Consider the following 18,549-nt stretch of genomic DNA (forward strand, 5'->3'; position numbering starts at 1 on the left):
TTAGTGATTTTTATAATGTGCTAAAGTGGAATGATATATAGAAATAATGTAGTTTTGGTTTAATATAGAGTAAGAGATTGATTATGGAAAATTTTTGTATATCCTTGCTGTTAAAAGTCGGAAGTCACATCTTTAGGTAATGTTGGGGAAAAAAAAATTCTCTTTTGTTTTCACACCTTTTAAATTCTTTTTTTAAATAGTTTTTTGTTTTTTTGTAGCTTTTATCTTTCTCTTGAAACTTAATAAAATTCTTTAAAAAAAAAGAGAAAGAGAAGTATAGATGCCCTGGGGCTTGCTATAACCCATTACTATCATGCTAAATATACTGTGATGTTCGATTGTTGCTATTAATTGCATTTCATAAAATGCAGTATTATAGTAATATTCAATTAAATATGCTTGTCATGAGAGTAATTCTAATGCAGATTTTTTTTTAATCCACTGAAAAATGAGTCACCTTCCACACAGACCCCACTCCAGTTATTAGGGTTAACTACATTCTTCAACAGATGAAAATGTGTATCTTCATTATTTTCCATGGACATGCCTAACATAATCCTAGATATCATTTCAAGGATATTAAAGTTTACTGGCAAATTTGTTCCCCTCTATTTTCACCTCTTTCTCAAGAGATTCCTTTGCAATCGAGCCACATACGATGCAAAAAAGTTAAAATGAATAATTTTGGGGCAAATATAATTATATTAGGAAATTGCTACAAGTCTGGCTTTTTGTAAGAATGTAAGTTTTCTAAATTTATGGGAATTTTAATTACTATGGGCCAAAAACAAACAAACAAACAAACAAACAAACCATAAGTGCTAGAGCTGTGCAATGCTTCTTTGATTTGGAAGAGGTACTTTGGAACGTGCACAAGCGTGAACAGAGCACTTGCCTGTGACCCACTAAAGCAGCTGCACCTCTTTCTAGGACCATGCAGATGCTGTGGAGGCTTCTGTTACAACCATAATGACATTCCCACTCCCACATGTTCTGCAGCAACTCTTCTGAAGTGTTCACAGCTGTAATATCTGTCTATCTGTCCATCCATCCATCCATCCAGTATCCAGGCATTTGCATGTGAAAACTATTCACTGACACCAGAAGTACTATTAAAGAAGTAGTGGAATTTGCTGAAAGACCTCCCTAAATATTCAGTGTCAACAATAGGAAACACTGGTTAAAAATAATAGATTTTTTAAAAAGCTATAGCTAACACAGCTAGCTAGATAACACAGGTAAACAAAAGTCATAACCCACAGCAAAAGCATGCTGGAAAAAAAAGAAAACTAGTTTCCACTAGGCCTCTGAATGCTTATTGGGAAGGGTTAAATAAACCTCTAGGGTGGAGTTCCAAACTCTAGCTCTTGACCAAGGTAGCCTTGTCCTTAATGAGCAATCAGGGAGGATCATATAGGAACAGATGGCCTTTTAAGCTTGATGTTTTGCCAGCCACATCAATATACAGTATTTCCGTAGTAATTTCTTCACCCAGAGTTAGTTACCAACTACCAGTCTTTACTACATTCAGTGCTCTTACCATTATCTGCAGAAAAATGAAACCTGGTAGTCCTCAGACAAAACATATGTCATTTAGAAACAGTGCAAAAAGCAAAAGGCTGCTACAGTTTGAAGAATTATGATTCAAAGAGTTGACAGTCTGATCATACAGGTTCATTTGCATAATTTTGTTCTGTTGGTCTTCCTAGCATTTAAAGGGAAATTAGGAGTTGCTGTCATAGGACAACTTTTCCACACTTCCAGCATTTACTAATACGACTGAAGAAATATTTTGATTAAAAGCAGATTAGCTGTACTAAATTTGTACTTTAAATCTCCATCAGTTCAACACCCTCAAAGTTATTTAGTAATTACAGCCACTACTAGAATTAAGTTAGTGTAGGGTACGTATATTTATTAAATATTCTGATCTCTGTACTAAAAATGACAGGTCTGGTACTAAAGACATTTATTTATTTATTTATTTGATTTATATAGCTGTTCATCTCACAGCAGTGGCTCTAGGCATGAACAGAGGATTAAAACCGAAAAAGCAATACAAAAATTGCAAAAATTTTGCAACTGCAAAAATAAACACCTCCAAACAATAAAATGAAGTGTGTCTAGACATCTAAAAAAAATCAATCCAGTTCTAATCAATAAGATAAGAACTAACAAATCATCTGACAGGCTTGCTTAACCTGCACAACAACTGCACTAGAGGAAGAAATGTTTTTGCAATATTTTGTTCCAGATATACAGAGAAGCTATGAAGCATTTCCCAACAGGTCCCACAGTTAAGGATTGCAGAATTAAAAGATGCATTATTTCCTCAAATTGGAATATGCTCCTAGTTAACAGGAGAATAAATACTGTACTAATATATCCCTCCACTGTCATCCTTTGCTTAAAGACTGACCTCATTTTCATTTCATGGTTGGCATGTGAATTGCCCCAAGTGAACTCAGGGACTAACACATTTAGATCCCATGTGTGAAGTGTGCTTTGGATTCAACACAAGCATATTCACAGTACCTGTCAGCAGCCCCTTAAAAAAGGTCTTTCACACAGTAGCTATGCACAAGAATGACCATGGCAGATTGGTAGCACCTTTCCTGCTCAGAATTTGAATACCTGCACACCCCTAAAGTTAACCAGAGTTAACAGTTCATACTCAACTTTGGTCAGAAACCAAATACAATGTACAATTATATGTTTTCTGTCAAACTCACATTTTCATGTTTCATATGTTTAAGCAGTCGCAGCTCGCGGTAGGTCCTTTTGGCATGTATGATAGACTGAAATGGTCTGGACAATTTCTTCACTGCCACACGGAGGCCAGTTTTAGCATCAAAGGCAGAGCTATAAAACATTATTTTTAAAAAATGTATTAAGAATGTAATCAGTATTAATGTTTTATTATGAAAAGGTTATCATACATCTTATTCTTTTGAGAAAATGTAACTAAGTAACTAAATAACTTTGTAACTTAGAATATGAGCTCCAAAAGAAGTTGAAAATTTGTGCTAGAGTAAACTTGGAGAAAGAATCACTTATCAGTGTAGAGAAATTATATTAAAATGAATAATTAGAATACTTCTGCATACATATTGATAAGTTTGGGAATTATGCTGACTTTTCAAAGAAAAAATGGAAAATTTTGCAATCATGTAATGACTAATAACACAGAGATATGACAATGACTTCCTGCAACCTCCTTGAATGTTTCAACTGCCACACTCACATATTGTGACATTTCAGAAACAAAAGCTCCCTGTATCCATCTTGAAGCATGTGCAGACACATGATGTATGCCTCACAGCAAGCTAGTTGTGGAAATAAAGTCTAAACTACTCCCCAAATCCCTAGATTAAATAATGTGCTCAGAAATATCAAGACACTGGTTTTTCAGTCACCTGGAAGTGGTAATGTTGAATTTTCATTGTCATGGTTTCTGATCTAATCAGATTGGCAGGCAACATTAAAGAGATACTGTACGCTCATTTCCACATATTAAAAAAATCCAGACCATATTTTTGCAATGGTTACTAAATAGCAAACAAGTGCAAAATGTACAAAGCACCACCCTCTGAAGATGAAACATATGTATCTGACTATCCCAACAGTTCAGTCAGAAATAATTTGAGTTATATTTGAATAGAAAAAGCATTTGTCAGAATAAAATTATTTCAATACACAATTTCATTATAGCAAGTGTATAGGCAATAAATAGCTCAAATTTCTGTTTGTTCTGTTAAAATGTTTCCTAAAACTACCCATATCATATTAGCATGAAATTGAACAGAAAATCTTTGTTTATTCCTCCCCCAAATCTGCAATGTTTGGGCTAAATCTGAGACATAATCCCTTATGTGTTATTAATCACACTGAACTGAACATAAAAGAGACATTCCTGAAAGGGATACCCAATTACTTAAGGCTGGTAGGTGTTCTTGCAAAACAGCTGTACCGGTACAGGAGAAGCTGATGTCACATAACATTAATTCACCTGTTTGCTCATCATGCCAAACTTGCTAAATCCCACATAATAGTCCACATCATCACTAATTAGCTTATCCTCATCCTTTTTTATAGGCAGGTGGATAGTTTTTATTTTTATTTTCTAAGCATGCTTCTTAGGTCTAATATGAAACCTAGACACATTTATTCAGTTAGAGAAAGGAAATATTAATGTCTGACATTTTGCTTTATTGGCTTACTAGGAATGCAAAACCAAGTTGTGGGAGAGGGTGCTGCAGTACAGCATGAGCTCAGGAAGACCGGGGAAAGAGCACGCAGGGTGTGTGTGAGTGCAGGGAGGCCAGGAAAGGAGGACGGAGGGTACATGGGAGCACAGGGAGGCCAAGGAAAAAGAGTGCAGGGTGCATGCAAGGCCAGGGAAAGAGTGTGGGGTGTGTGCAAGCAAAGAGGGGAAAGAGGGTGTGGTGCGAGCAAATGAAGAAAGGCTAGGGTGGGCGACAATTACCTGAGTGACTTGCAACCTTCTTTGCTGGCTTCCCATTGACTTTGCTTGTGCGAAGCTGGCAGGGAAGGCCACAAATGGCAATCATGTGATCGCGGGATGCAGCAACTGGTCATAACTGCAAGCTGGCTGCCAACTGCTCGAATTTTGTTCACATGACCACAGGGGCGCTGCAACAGCTGGAACTTTGAGGACCAGTCGTAAGTCCCTTCGTTCAGTGCCGTCATAACTTCGAACGGTTGCTGAACAAATGGTCGTAACTCAAGGGTTACCTGTACTCATGCTATTTCATTCTGGACCAACTGAAGCTTATGGATGGTCTTCAAGGGCAGCCCCATGTAAAGCATGTTGCAGTAGTCCAATCAGGAGGTGGCTAAGTCATGAGTGACCATGAGCAGGAATGGGCACAACTGGCACACAAGACATAGCCATGCAAAGGCCTGCCTGGCCACAACTGTCATCTGCTCTTCGAGCAGGAGCTGTGAGTCCAGGAGAAACCCCAGATAGTGTCCCAAGTCTGAATGGGATAGTGCCACCCCATCCAGAATGTAAGATGGAAACATTACAACTCCCAGGTCCAGAGGACCCACAAGCCATAATCACTGTCTCGGCAAGGTTGAGCTGTACCCTGTTCTTCCCTACCCAGATCCTCACAACATCTAAAACAGCCTTTCTAAACCTTTTGACCCTGGAGGAACCCTTGAAATATTTTTCAGGCCTCGGGGAAGCCCTGCTCATTCAGGCTCAAATATAGGCCACAAGTTACAAAATTATTATATTTGTTTCATGGGTAGGCCTGTATATATGCATTAACAGTGTTCTTAAACTAAAAATAAAGAATGAAACTTACCTCTTTAATGTGAAGTTGCCCAAATTTGAAATAATTTTTTAAATCATGATCTCCCAGGGAACCCCCAGTGGCCTCTCGCAGAACTCTAGGGTTCCACGGAACACTGGTTGAGAAACCCTGATCTAAAACCTCAACAGATTCACTTGGATGGCTGGGGACAGAGATGTATAACTGGTATCATCCTCATACTGATAAAAGCTCACCCCATACCAACAGATGACTTCACCCAGTGGTTTCATGTAGATACAAAAAAAGAAGCAGGAGAAGGTATAGCCCTGAGGCACCCGCAAAGCAGTGGCCTAGGGTTTGACTGCTCTCCTCCCCACCAACACTGACTGGAACCACCAATCAGAGGAAGGACAACCACCACAAAACAGTGCCTCCCACTCCCAGCCCTCTCAGCCAGTCCAGAAGGATACCATGACTGATGGTATTGAAGGCTGCCAAGAGATCGAGGAGAGCTAGTATGGACACACACACACCCATCCCCAGCTCACCACAGGTCATCAACAAGTGCGACTAAAGCCATCTCTATACTAGAAGAGTACTTATCAACATGTTCTCAAAATTCCAAATATGTTCACCAGTCCATGGAGATTGAAGTTCTGAATTATGGCTACTAGAAAACTGCTCATAGCACTCAACTCCAGACTTTAGTTTGAATTATTTCAAGATGTGAAGGTAAAAGTCCTTTGAAGACTGAAAAGAATCAGAAGTATTTTCTTCGACAGTAATGACTCCCACCCCACCCCCATGTCAAGAATCATACACTGTTCAGGTGGGGGACTGATTAAGCCAATACCCACCCCATAACATTCAAGCTTCAGAACTAAGGGAAGCAAATAATCACATGTTGTTTTGGAGAGGATTCCTACCTCTGTTTTTTTTTTTTTTAAAGGATTTTAAAATATTTTCTGAGACTTCCAGGAAAGGAATGGCTGAAGACTGTGGCAGAATGAAGAACTGGCAAGTAGATTGGCTCTTCGTAATTCCTCTCCGGACAAAGAGAGGACTTCAAATCGCCCACAGTTTATTTATTCAAATTTAATTACCGCCCATCTCCCCCAAAAGAGGGACCCCCCCACCTAAATTTCTAATGCTAGAAGGGTTAAGCTTTGGCTAGTTACCTCCAGCATTTTTACCTTATGATGGGAAGATTCTTGAATAGTTAATCAAAGGTTTCACTGAAAGTACTGAGAGGCTGTGTATTTTATTTTTCTTAATGCATACATAATTGAGGTATTGATTGTTTAGCAAGAATTGGAGGGCTGAGGTGGTTATATTATACTGCGTCTAAGTCTTATTTAAATAATAGAGGCCACAAGGCCATAAGATGTAATGCTAAATTAGGAAGTTTAGAAAACAGTAGAAAAATATACTGTTTTTCTCATGTGATGAAATTTTAGTACACAAGCAAGTCTAAGATTCCCAAAACTAGAATAGCATAATTATATCTATTTTCTAGGGACAAAAACATCAGAAAGAAAACTTGAATGCTTAAAATAATTAAACTTTTAAACACTGGGCTACATTTTTACAGATATGAAAGTACACGGAGCCTCTGTACATCTTTCCATGAATGTAACTTGTATAGTGCTTTTAAATTGGCTTCAAATACATCAGTAAGAACCTACACAAAGCAAACTGTTAAAACTATATTGAACACATTTTGTTGCCAAAGAAGCAAGTCCAAACTGAATTTGAAATGGCTGCACAAAAATTTGTATCAAAAAACTAATAACTTTTATAAGTACCTATATTTGAGATATTTGAAACAATAGACTAAGCACAAATATTCATGGAGCCAAATTTTATATACTACAGCCAGTATGCATGTACATTTATTTTAAATAAATTTGTTATTAAATAATGACATGTATTTGACTATTATTCCAAAGTCCTTTCCCTAGAATATATGATGCATTTTGAATAATGGTATACTACTTAAATATTTGATTCCTTGCACAATGTTATCTGGGAGGTTCACTGCTGACTGCAGTTTTCCAAAGGATATGCTCAGCATCTAGAGAAGCCATAAGATAGAGTTATACAGTATTAAAAGCACAGCTATGTCTATTGACTAACACTACTGCATTTGTTAGGCAATGTATTTGTCAAGTGTGCCATACTTACTTCTGTATTTTTTTAATCTCAGGGGTAGGAAAGATTTACCTCTGTAACTGACTTCAATGTTTTTTTTTAGATTCTAAGAAAGGATACTCAAGCATGTTGTGCAAAGCAATCCAGTCCCCTAGCAGCATTTTTATTTACAAGAACAACCTTAAGCTCCACAAACGTTCTTGGAAAATAAAAATACCATCTCATCTGGAATATGTTGTCCTGCTCTTTAAAAAAAAAAAAACTGGAGTGGCAGAGTGAATTTATAGAATCTGTGGGCTACAGCAGTAAAGTTTCATGACTAGGGGCAGTAATCATTACAGCCATTTTTTTTGATACTACCCACAACATGTTAGCAAAAATCTATGTATTTCCACTATCACAGAAAGGTTGGCTGTCCCTGTTTTATTTACTTTCTAACTTAACATACAAGTAGGTGCTATTTGTAGTTATTATATAAGTCACTGAATTTGGTTTTCTTGAACCTTCTATTCTTTCTCCATGAAGCACAACTACTGAATTTGTGCTGTACTGATGCACAGCAGAAAATACAGCACAAAATGTCATTAGGAGGTACAGTACAAATTCCTCTCATAATTTTACATTACTCCTTTTCAACTATTTTTCAGTGTCTCTATGCTCAGCCTCTATAAGACACAGCTTCTTGTAGTTAAGGAAGTGTTATCCAGAAGTATGCTATCTTTATTTAAGAAAGCACTATCCAGACACTCAGGAAATCCAGTTTGATAATGTTGAACTTCAAATCCATGAAGGCTTAGGTCAGTCCTGGTCAGCCCAGGCTACCCCACAATCATTGCAGGAAGAAGGGTAATGGGAGAACAGAAAGGATATATGCTACCCTGAGCTTCTTTCAGGAAAGATGAGATAAAAGTAATAGATTTGGCTGGCTAAATCTCTCTCATCATGCAGAGCTGAAGTCACTGCTTTATTGATGTACACCCAACAGAAAGCAGCATCACCCTAACAAGAAACAACTTTTGCCTGGAATGATCCTGAAGTAATCAAGGCACTCATGCTTTTTCTCTAAAGCCAGATCTCTTTAGGCAGCCTGCCCAGCAATTCCTAACTGAAACTGGGGCAAGAATAATTAAGCAATTCTTTTCTCCCAAAGCCTATCATCTAGGCACCAGAAAAGCAAGATATTTCATGTATATTTGTTAAATTTTTATCCTGCCCTTCCTCCAACTCAAGGCAGTATACATAACACTCCCTCCGTTTTTTTCCCCCAAACAACCCCGGGAGGTAAGCTGGGCCAAGTAAGGGAGGGAGGTAAGTCCAAAGTTGGCCAGTGAACTTCCATGGGCAGGCCGGGCTTTCACTTGGGTTTCCCTGCCGCAGTCCAACACCTTAACCACCTCAGCAGATGATTGCACAGAACAAAGCCGTAAGTGGCCACAAGGGAAAATGAGACTGACAGGACAATGTGACGAGAATAAAGTACAGGGCAGGATAAGTCTACATGCCCTGGCTTCAGAGAGCATAGTAGAACAGCCCGAACCAGTTCCTTCTGATACCACAACCTGAATGCAAGCCTCCCTCTGCGCTGGGGGGAGGCGAAGCATGCAAGACCAACCAACCCGTGAGGCTTTTTTACGACTGCCAACTACAAGGAATAAAATTTCCATTCGGGGTGACAGGCCTCGAGGAGAACCTGGACAATTGCACACAGAGCGGAGTTGGAAAGTTGCGCGTTCGCCCCTTGGATGCAACGCCGACGGCGACGTTTCCTCCTTTCCTGGAATGATTGCAACTCACCAGACGGAGCCGTAAGCTCCGGAACCCACCGGCGAGAGGTTCTGGTAACGCTCAGGCACCTCCCAGACCGTCTTGTTCAGCTCTTGCCGGTAGAACTTGGGCCGCTCCTGGGTCATCTCGACCCCGAGTCCGCCCCACCCAGCGACGCCGGGAGGGAGGAGACCCTCGAGCAGGGACCTCGGCTCCTCCCCCTGCAGCGAAGGGGGTTTCCCGCGCGGAGGGAGAAGGTGGGAAAGTCGCCCGCGCCTAGCTGCAACTTCGGTCGCTGGCCGCGGCTCGCTCCGAGCGCCCTGCACCGCTGCAGCCCCTCCTCTGGAGGAAAGGAGGGGGACCTTTGGAGGAACAGTGGCTGGGGCCCCGCAAGCGCTCACTTCTCCAGGCTGCCCGATCCCTGGCGGGGAAGGCCACCCACGGAGCACGCAGGGGTCTCTGAGGCGACTGGAGCGGGTTCAAGAGTCTGCAGGCAGCCAAGCAATGACGAAGACTCGCCAGTCTGACTTCTCCGAACCTCTTCCTAGATCCTCGACCAATCGATCGCAGAAGTATCGCGAGATCTGCGGCTCGGAATTGCTTGAGGCAATGCCCCAATATGGAACCTAATTCTTACGGCCTATATGAGCGCAGCCGATAGGACCGTCTCGCGAGATCTATAAGAAGCGAGAAGCGAAGGCGGAGCTTGAGGAAGTCGGAGTTGCTTTCCTGGGTGGCTTGACAGCGCGAACCCACTTTTATCTTCTTACAACTTGGCCTTCTTCCTGTTGCTGTGGAAAGGACTGCAGCCTCGGAGTTTTAGGCGAAGAAGTGCCGTAATCTTCACTGCGGCGTTTCTAGGGCAATCTCTGATTTATCCACTAACAGTCCTAATCCAGTGAATCCCTGTAATGAGTACTTTTCCCCCCTCGTTTTCGCTTAACCAGCTTATGTTACTGAAATTGCTGGATTGGACTTCCGCTTCTTTTGGATCCAGTATGTTTTACCCTACAGCAGGTTTGTCCAGCCTTTCTCAAGAAATCTCATCTTCATTGTCAAAACCGCAGACACTGCTTCGCTTCCTTGTACTGGCACAGGGTTGATGCCATATATCCGCCCGTATACAGAATCAAGCTAGCGTATTGCTCACATCTCCTGCCCCTGGAAAAGGGACAAATTACCAGCATCCAATGCTAGTTTCTGTCTTTTTTCAGGAACAGGATCTGTAAGGGGAATTATGTCTTACAAACTGCATAACCTATAACATCTTCAGCTATTTCTCTACTCAACGCCGCTCTGCAGAAAGGTATTTCTTCAAGAATACGAAAGTAACATAAACCTAAATCTCACATTAGAAGTCGCGCCTCTAACAGCCTTTATCGCCACGGCTTGCGATTCTGCAAGTTTCAGACTCTGCAAGCTGCCGCGCCATCTACTGATGCAAAAGAACACATCAGAAACCAATTCCTGGAACAGTCGCTCGGATGGGACCCCCGAAAGGCATTCTGTCCATTAAGTCCCACGTCGGCTATGCGTGACTTGAAACCTCGCCCGCAGCCAGAACGGACGGCGAATACGTCACAATCCTCTGTCCAGCGACAGCACCTCGCCAGCGCACGCGTGGCGAAGTTTTTACCGTTGCCCCCGCTCTCTGACCCCACCAAATCCGGCGAAGCCCGAAAGGGAAAACAGTGGGCTGCGGAGGGGGAGGCGCGTGCGCTCCGCACATGGGACAGGGGGAGGCGGGCGAGGAGCCAAACACGCGGCTTCACCCTCTCATGCAGAGGAGGGGACGGTGCCGTACGCGCTTGGAAGAACCGGGGGGTGTGGCTTTCCATAGTAGTCCCAGCTCGGAAGGAAGTGACAGCAGTGGCGCCGAAGAAATTTGGTGGCGCGCACAACGGCGCGCGAAGATACCGGCCGTACGCACGCGCCGACCGGCCCGCCTGCGCCCGGCGCAGGCGCAAGGAACATCTTTAGAGCGCACGCGCGGGAGCTCAGCGGGGCTGCCGTCGCTGGCCGCCATGGAGAGGAAAGGTGAGTGCGTTGGGCTTCTTTGCTCCGTTTTTTTTTTTTTAACTTAGTTCTCCTCAGAAAGGGGTTGCTCTTTTTGGTTCTCCTTTACTTCGAAATCAACCCGTTGCTCTAATCTAAATGATCTGGTTTCTGGGTTCTTTTTCGTATACTTAATACTAGATGCCTGTTGCATTTTTAAAATTATATTGACAGTACTGTAACTCCAGAGCGCATGCTTAGCTCTCCCCTTTGTGTGTACGAGGTGGCGTGTGTGATGATACTTTGCCTCCACTTACGTTATTTAACGGGGGTAGAATAATCTGGCGGAGGCATATGTCTGTAATTGAACTCGATCACAGATAGTGCCTCTAGGAAAGGTGGGAGTGATTTGTAAACCAAATATACTTGAAGATGCTAAAAATTAACTTTTCTTTACCAGATAAAACTTTTTGACTCTGCTTTCTTCTGCTTCCCCATCTTCTTTCAGTTCTAGCATTGCAAGCCCGAAAGAAGCGAACCAAAGCCAAGAAAGAAAAGGCCCAGAGAAAGTAAGTGTGTTCTCCATTGTGTTTCAAATGAAGGTAATTGTAGAAAGTTGTATTTTCTTGAACTGAAATAAAGAAAATGGCTAACAGACGTTGTGTAACCCAGTATTCCCACTGTTCATACCAGCCCATCCTTATGGCAGCGTGAATATTAAAGCATCCATAGTCTCTGACAATACACTTGTCAATTTTCTAAGTAAGTTGAATTGAACGAATCACATACATGCTGTTAAGGTATTTGTACAGTACATAAAAAGCTAGAGCTGGACTTAGATTGTATCTTCCGGACAGCCCTGGGTTTTCTGCTACTTTAATTTTCATGGTCATTATTTGGGTCATAATAGCCATTTAAGCACCTTACCGAGAAACCTTACCTGCTGCCTCTGACAGATCTGAAATATCTAAAGTTCCTTCTGGACTTGAACCAGCAGGTAAAATAGGAGATTTTTTTCCCCTTCTTCCTGTTTATTGTCTAGCTAAAGTCTTTCCTTTATGCAGCAGCTTAAGTAGCTCCATTTAACCCAAAAGCTTCCTTTTATATCCATAGGCAAAGCAGGAGGTCCACATTTTTAGCAAATACTAGAATATACTTTGCCTTTGGTTATTACTATGATAGCTCCTATCTTCTAAGAATTCCCATTGATTTCAGTTAAACTTACTATTGAGTAACTGTACACAAAATTATTACTTGTGTGTTAAGGAGCTCATGATTTACATTTAAATAAATGCAATTATCTATCTATGATTTAGTATCCTGTGGAACATTCTTTAGGGCTACAGTACCATGCATACTGGCAAGTGTGTAAGCCCACTGAACACTAATTTATTTACTTACTGGATTTTCATTATTTTTTAAGACAGTTGCCATCATGTGAGACTCAGTGGCTGCAAAGAATAAAATTCCATGGTACAAATAATATTGTAATAAATGGAACCATTAAAATGTGTCATTAATTCACTATCAGAGTGATATGTAAATAATCCTTGAAGCTCTGTTGTAACTACTTAAAAAACCATCCACAAGAGTTCTTTTTTAACTTGCTTCCAGAAGACCACTAGGGTCCAGGGCAAGTCTAACCTCCTATTTCACATCATGGTTGCCATGATGGAGAAGACCTCCTCTTTGCCTTAGTTGTTCTGATTTCACGATAGTGGGAAACTACCATTTTTTCCTAGATACTTTGATAGTGTTTGAAGTAGGCAGTCCTAAAAGTACCTCAGCCCCAAGCCACATAGAAATGTGGAGCCATTAGAAGCCTATGTATGAGTAAACCTTTCCTTTAATACACTAATAAGGTGAAATGGTGTCCATTAAAGCAGAGTGTCCATAAGTTCTGATTGCATAGAATTGGAATGAGTCTTTAGGCATGTGTGATTTTCACATATCAGGCATGTCTAAAATGGTGATTGGGTATAAACAGATTTTTTCTGTTGCATCTGAGATCCATTAAGAGTTTACTGTGTATATATTCTCATGTAATGTTAATGTAAAATAGCCTGGACTGTCTGCACAGTTACCTTCTCAAATGAGCTCTGCAAAGAAGCAACAGCAACGAAGTCTCTTTAGTGCACTCCACAAACAACATAACAAGAACAAAAATGCAATTCTTCAGCTGTTGGTTTGGGGCTTTTTCCAATTGCATGTGCATAAAACACAATTCTGACATTTGGCATTCTGAAATTTCAGCAGCATAACAGTAAGAATTCTTTGTAATGCGCATATAGTATATAGTTTTGCATTTGATAACCTGCGTGAAAAATTAAGCACAATATATAGAGATAATGGCATGACATTACAAGCAATGAACTCAAATGTCTTTGTAGCAAGAAATTTAATAGCACTAAATGTGTCTACTGGGCATGCAGGAGTGTTACTCTTTATCTTTGTTTTTAACTTTTTTCTTCACTTTTATGCTCCTATACTGTCCAACTACTCCAGGCAGGGGCTAGCATGGATGAATTTGGCTAATGCTTTCTCAAAGTCTCAGGTTTGGAGGAATTTAAACAGAAAAATAAATCATGCAACTTGAGCATACTCCAAAAGTTTTGGGACAAAACTTCAGAAATTTGTTTTGTTCTGTGCTTGGAACTTCAAAATAGTTTTTCAGGTTTAGAACATTTCACCCATCTTTAGGATACACCTAATGTTTTGTAGAAATAGAGACTACAGTTCGATCTTTGACTGAGCATTAGTTAAATGTTGCTTTGCTAGCTGGAGAATTCTGGGAATTGAAGTCCACATGTCTTAAAGTTGCCAAGGTTGAGAAACACTGGCTTAGAAGTTAAACAGGGTTGGACCTGATTAGTACTTGGATTGGAGACTACCAAGGAAAACCAGGGGGATGCAGACTATGCTGGGAAGATGAAAAAAGAAAAACAAGACAGTGACAAAACTGCTTTTATGTTGTACCAAAAAAAAAAAGAACCTATCTGGACATATCCATGAAGTTGTTAGAAATTACTCTTTTATCAAAGGAGATTTTCCTTTTTTTAAAATCTCTTAAGATACTGAGTGTATTTTGATTCTGATTGATGCTTGTTTTTTGTTCTTTTGGGGGCTGTTGTTTTTTTAATCTTCCATTTTTTAAATTTGTTGATTCTTTAAAAGGATTGTTCTGTAAAGTTCATGGATAAGCTTCTTTGTAACAAACAAGTTTACACTGTCAGAATTCATTTTAAGCAATAATTGTGAAATTACTTTGTGCAGTGTTTTATTATGTAGAAAAAAATAGCCAATGTCAGTGAAAGACACTTCAAGCATAGTGACCAATCTGACAGAAATATTTAAAATAATATTGTAGATTTGCCAATAGTCAATGAACCATGGAATATTTTACTGATCTTCCTGCCCACGCATTTATTGTTATTTATCTACTAAAAGAAAAAAAAAGAACTAACTTTGGAAAATTTCCTTCTGTGGAGTTAGGCCTTGCTCATATTTGAGCAAATGGTCGTCAGCAAACTGCAGTACTGTTTATGATATTTGATAAGGACAGGAATCAGATTCTTGATGAGAGTTTATGATCTGAAAAGAAGACACACATTTGATGCAAGTGAAAAGTACCATATATGTATTTACATATATGAGATCCATCATTATAATTGCGTTTTAATCCAATGATCAATATTAAATTACAAAATATGCCCACCATGCTTTTTTCAGCCCAAGCAGGGTGCAGTTTCCTAGTTGTTATGGCCTAATTCACAATCACAATCTTTAAATTTGGCTCTCTATGTTGTTTTCATTGGATCAGTTCTTACTGGTTGTGAAGAGATGTCTGTATTAACTATCATTTTTAATGAAATGTTCCATTTCCTTTTGGAATCTCAGAAAGCAAGCAGCATCTTTTTCCCAGCTCATTGACTTTGGTTTTTACTAGTGTCTCCTCCCCACCATATTATCTCCTCCCTTGCAAATACGAGTATTAAAAAGGCACAATAATAATTTTGAGTTTCTTGGATCACAGTGTTTCTCAAAGTCTCCCTCTGCATGTCAGATCATTGGGGAAGCTTTGGCCTTTTGTAAGAGTTTTGGCAAGAATGCCTTGCAAGTACTGTCATCTAGTTCTAACCTCTACCTTGACATGAATAGGGTTTGGGAAGGCACTGAGAATGTGTTCAGAGTATAAGCATATACCTTCCTATCTAAAGAAAGGAATGTATTGAGAGTTGCCCTCTGCATTACTGTTTCCCTATTCTCCTTTCACTAGTGATTGTATCCAGTTTTCTGTGGAAATTGCTTCAAGTATGTTGGAAGTGAGATGCTCTCAGTATATTGCAAGAAATTACAGGAAAACTTCATTTTGATATGCATAAAGTTGTATAAACAATATAAAGAGCACTGTTTATTTCTATTTGCATTTAAGTGTAAATGTTGCTTACCATTGAATAGATGCAGCTGTGTTTGTTCCCTATGCCCAGCATGTCTAGTAAGAGAATCTTAAAATTTGTGCTTGCTGGAAAATAAAAGCTTAGGGTTAGGCTGTTTTTCATTCTGTTTGGAAAACATGTAATCTTTCCATGGAGTCAAAATGGTAATTAGTGAAATGTTTTAATATCTGTTATTTTATTATTTAATGGAAAGAAGCTACAAGCTAATTTTCTTCTTTATTTTCCTCTTTTTCTTGAGATAGTAAGACTGTAAATTATTACAAAAAGATGAATATGCATTGCCTTACATCTCTGTATGTTAGCATACATTTTTATTGGCATTAATTCTAAGAAAAAGTGTACCTAGCTGGGTTCCAGGTGTGGCACCAACCAAGATTTCAACATGCCTTCTCTGGGCATGGGTTCTGAGGTAGCTCGGGAGTTCATGGCCCCCATGACACCATGGGCCTGTCCAAAGTCATTCAGGGCCTGACGCATAATAGTGGTCATATGCCCGACCTAGTTTTTCTGTTGGAGCAGTGGCAGAGTAGTCTGGATTTGGGGGAGATACTGGTTTCTCCCCTGCCATGGTCAGATCAGTCCCTGGTAAGCCTCCAGTTCTCTGGTACCACCCTCAGGGAGGCTAGGCCTATTAGATTGGCCTGCCCCAGGCAACTGATAGACCCAATTGAGTTCCAGAGGGAGCTTGGGGTTGTTCCAGAAGGTCTGCTACACTGTCTGGCCAAAACCTCGGTGGCCACTTGGAATGGGAGAGTGGCTGTGGCTTTGGACTGGATCGTGACTGAGTGGCCTCTCCACACCCATGGTTCCTGGAACTCTCCATGGTATGTGAAAGACCTATGAGAACTAAAGAGGGCTAAGTGACGTCTAGAGTGCCACTGGCGAACAACAAAGAGTGAAAACAATTGAACACAAGCTGTTATTAGGGCCTACCTTGTGGTAAGAGCAGCAAAACGTAATTATTTCTCCGCCCTTATTGAGTCTGCAGATAGCCACCCAGTGGCTCTGTTTTGGGTGACCTAGTCCCTCCTCGGAGGGAGTAATACTGGGATTCACCTACAGGGTTGCTGTGAGGAATATGCTGTGTATCTAGCAGATAAAGTCACTTGTACTCGCTCTACGTTGGACTCCAGCCTTAGGGCAGAACCATTGGAGGTTACGGAGGATGAGTCCTGTACGGTTATCTGGGGGTAGTTTGATCCCATTGAACTTGAGGAAGTAGACAGGGCTCTTGTAGCTGCTAGTTTGGCCACTTCTGTGTTAGATTCATGCCCCTCCTGTCTGGTTAAGGTTGCCCGGAGGGGATGCGTGATTGGGTCTGGGCAGTGTTAATTCTTCCTTGAGGGAGAGGATGGTCCTGCTGGCTGTTAAGGAGGCGATGGTGTGCCCCCTCTTCAAGGGGCCATTCCTCTACCCAACTAGTCAGGACAGTTTTCATCCAGTTTCCAACTCCCCTTTTTTAGGGAAGGTTGTGGAGAAAGTAGTTGCATGGCAGCTTCAAAGGACCCTGGATGAAGTGGATTATCTGGACCCCTTTCAGTAAGAGTTTAGGCCAGGTTATGGGACTGAGATGGCATTGATCAGCTCTTGGATGACTTCTGGCAGGAGCAGGATGGGGGTAGTGCAGCCATCCCTGCTCTTCTTGATCTCTCAGAGGCCTTTGATATCATCAATCATGGTATCTTTCTGAACCAGCTTTGGGAGTTGGGGGTTGGTGGCACCGTTGCACTGGTTTTCTTCCTCAGGGGTTGGTTCCAGTTGGTGTTGATGGGGGGGAGAGGTCCAGCCCACAGCACCTACTTTGTGGGATGACCCGGGGCTTGGCCTTCTCTCCTCTCTTATTTAACATCTACATGAGGCCGCTGGGTGAGGTGATCCAATGGTTTGGGGTGAGGTATTATTTTATTTATTATTTATTTGTTAATCAAATTTATCACCACCCACCTCCCCCCGAGGAGGGACTCTGGGTGGTTTATTATCAATATGCTGAAGATATCCAGCTTTATATCTCTACCCTGGACTGCCTGAGTGATGCCATGGATGTCCTGTCCCAGTGCCTAGAGGCCATAGGGGCCTGGATGGGGCACATTGGGCTTCGACTCAACCCAAGCAAGACTAAGTGGCTTTAGGTATTTGGGCCTTCCAGTGACAAGGCGTTTCTACCTTTGGTCCTGGATGGGGTGGCATTGCCCCAGATGGACCCAGTACACAATCTGGGGGTCCTCTTGGACTCACAGCTCCTGCTAAAAGAGCAGGTGGCAGCTGTGGACAGGAGGGCCTTTGCAGACCTTCAGCTTATGCACCAATTGTGCCCATTCCTGTACCAGGAGGTTTTGCTCATAGTCACTCATGCTCTCATGCTCTCTCATCTGGATTACTGCAATACGCTCTACATGGGGCTGCCCTTGAAGAGCATTTGGAAGCTTCAACAGGTGCAGAATGCAGCTGCATGGGTAGTAAATGGTGTTGGATATTCAACTCATGTAACACCACTACTGCGTGAGCTGCATTGGTTGACAGTGTGTTTCCAGATGCAATTCAAGGTGTTGGTTATCGCCTTTAAAGCCGTTCATGGCTTGGGACTGGGTTACCTGAGGGACCGTCTTCTCCCAGTTGTTTCTACCTGTCCAATTCAGTCCAGCAGTGTCCTAACAGTCAGGAACCACGCTGAGACAAGGAATAAGTCTCTAGTGTTTTATTACTGCTACATTAGACAGCCATGTAATCATGATTTGCAACCTTACTTGCTGGCTTCCCACAAGCAAAGTCAATGGGGAAGCTGGTAGGAAGTTGGAAGTCATGATCACATGAGATCCTTGCTTAACGACCCATGGGGATTCGCTTAACGATGGTGACTGGATACTGCTGGATCTGTCGTTGCTAAGCAGCACAGTCACGTG

At 41.4% G+C, this 18,549-nt stretch overlaps 2 protein-coding genes across 4 annotated transcripts in view; one reads left to right on the forward strand and one right to left on the reverse strand.

Annotated features, from left to right (window-relative positions):
• The window catches only part of MAPK14 (mitogen-activated protein kinase 14), a 32,830-nt gene extending 23,094 nt beyond the window's left edge, over positions 1–9,736 (reverse strand). Inside the window, exons 1-2 of one of the 3 annotated variants that reach the window (XM_063297675.1) lie at positions 9,599–9,736; positions 2,733–2,862 (exon numbers count right to left, since the gene is read on the reverse strand). In XM_063297675.1, coding sequence (XP_063153745.1) covers positions 2,733–2,747 — 15 coding nt within the window. In that variant the 5' untranslated portion in view covers positions 2,748–2,862; positions 9,599–9,736. Of the gene's footprint in view, positions 1–2,732; positions 2,863–9,227 lie in introns of all 3 variants that reach the window. The other 2 variants (XM_063297674.1, XM_063297673.1) reach the window with 2 other exon arrangements.
• A 1,188-nt stretch (positions 9,737–10,924) lies between these two features.
• The window catches only part of SRPK1 (SRSF protein kinase 1), a 42,115-nt gene continuing 34,490 nt past the window's right edge, over positions 10,925–18,549 (forward strand). The window contains exons 1-2 of the mRNA XM_063297676.1: positions 10,925–11,234; positions 11,701–11,761. Coding sequence (XP_063153746.1) covers positions 10,925–11,234; positions 11,701–11,761 — 371 coding nt within the window. The remainder of the gene's footprint in view (positions 11,235–11,700; positions 11,762–18,549) is intronic.

This window comes from Candoia aspera, chromosome 3 (genome assembly GCF_035149785.1).
Source record: "Candoia aspera isolate rCanAsp1 chromosome 3, rCanAsp1.hap2, whole genome shotgun sequence".
NCBI classification, from domain to species: Eukaryota; Metazoa; Chordata; class Lepidosauria; order Squamata; family Boidae; genus Candoia; species Candoia aspera.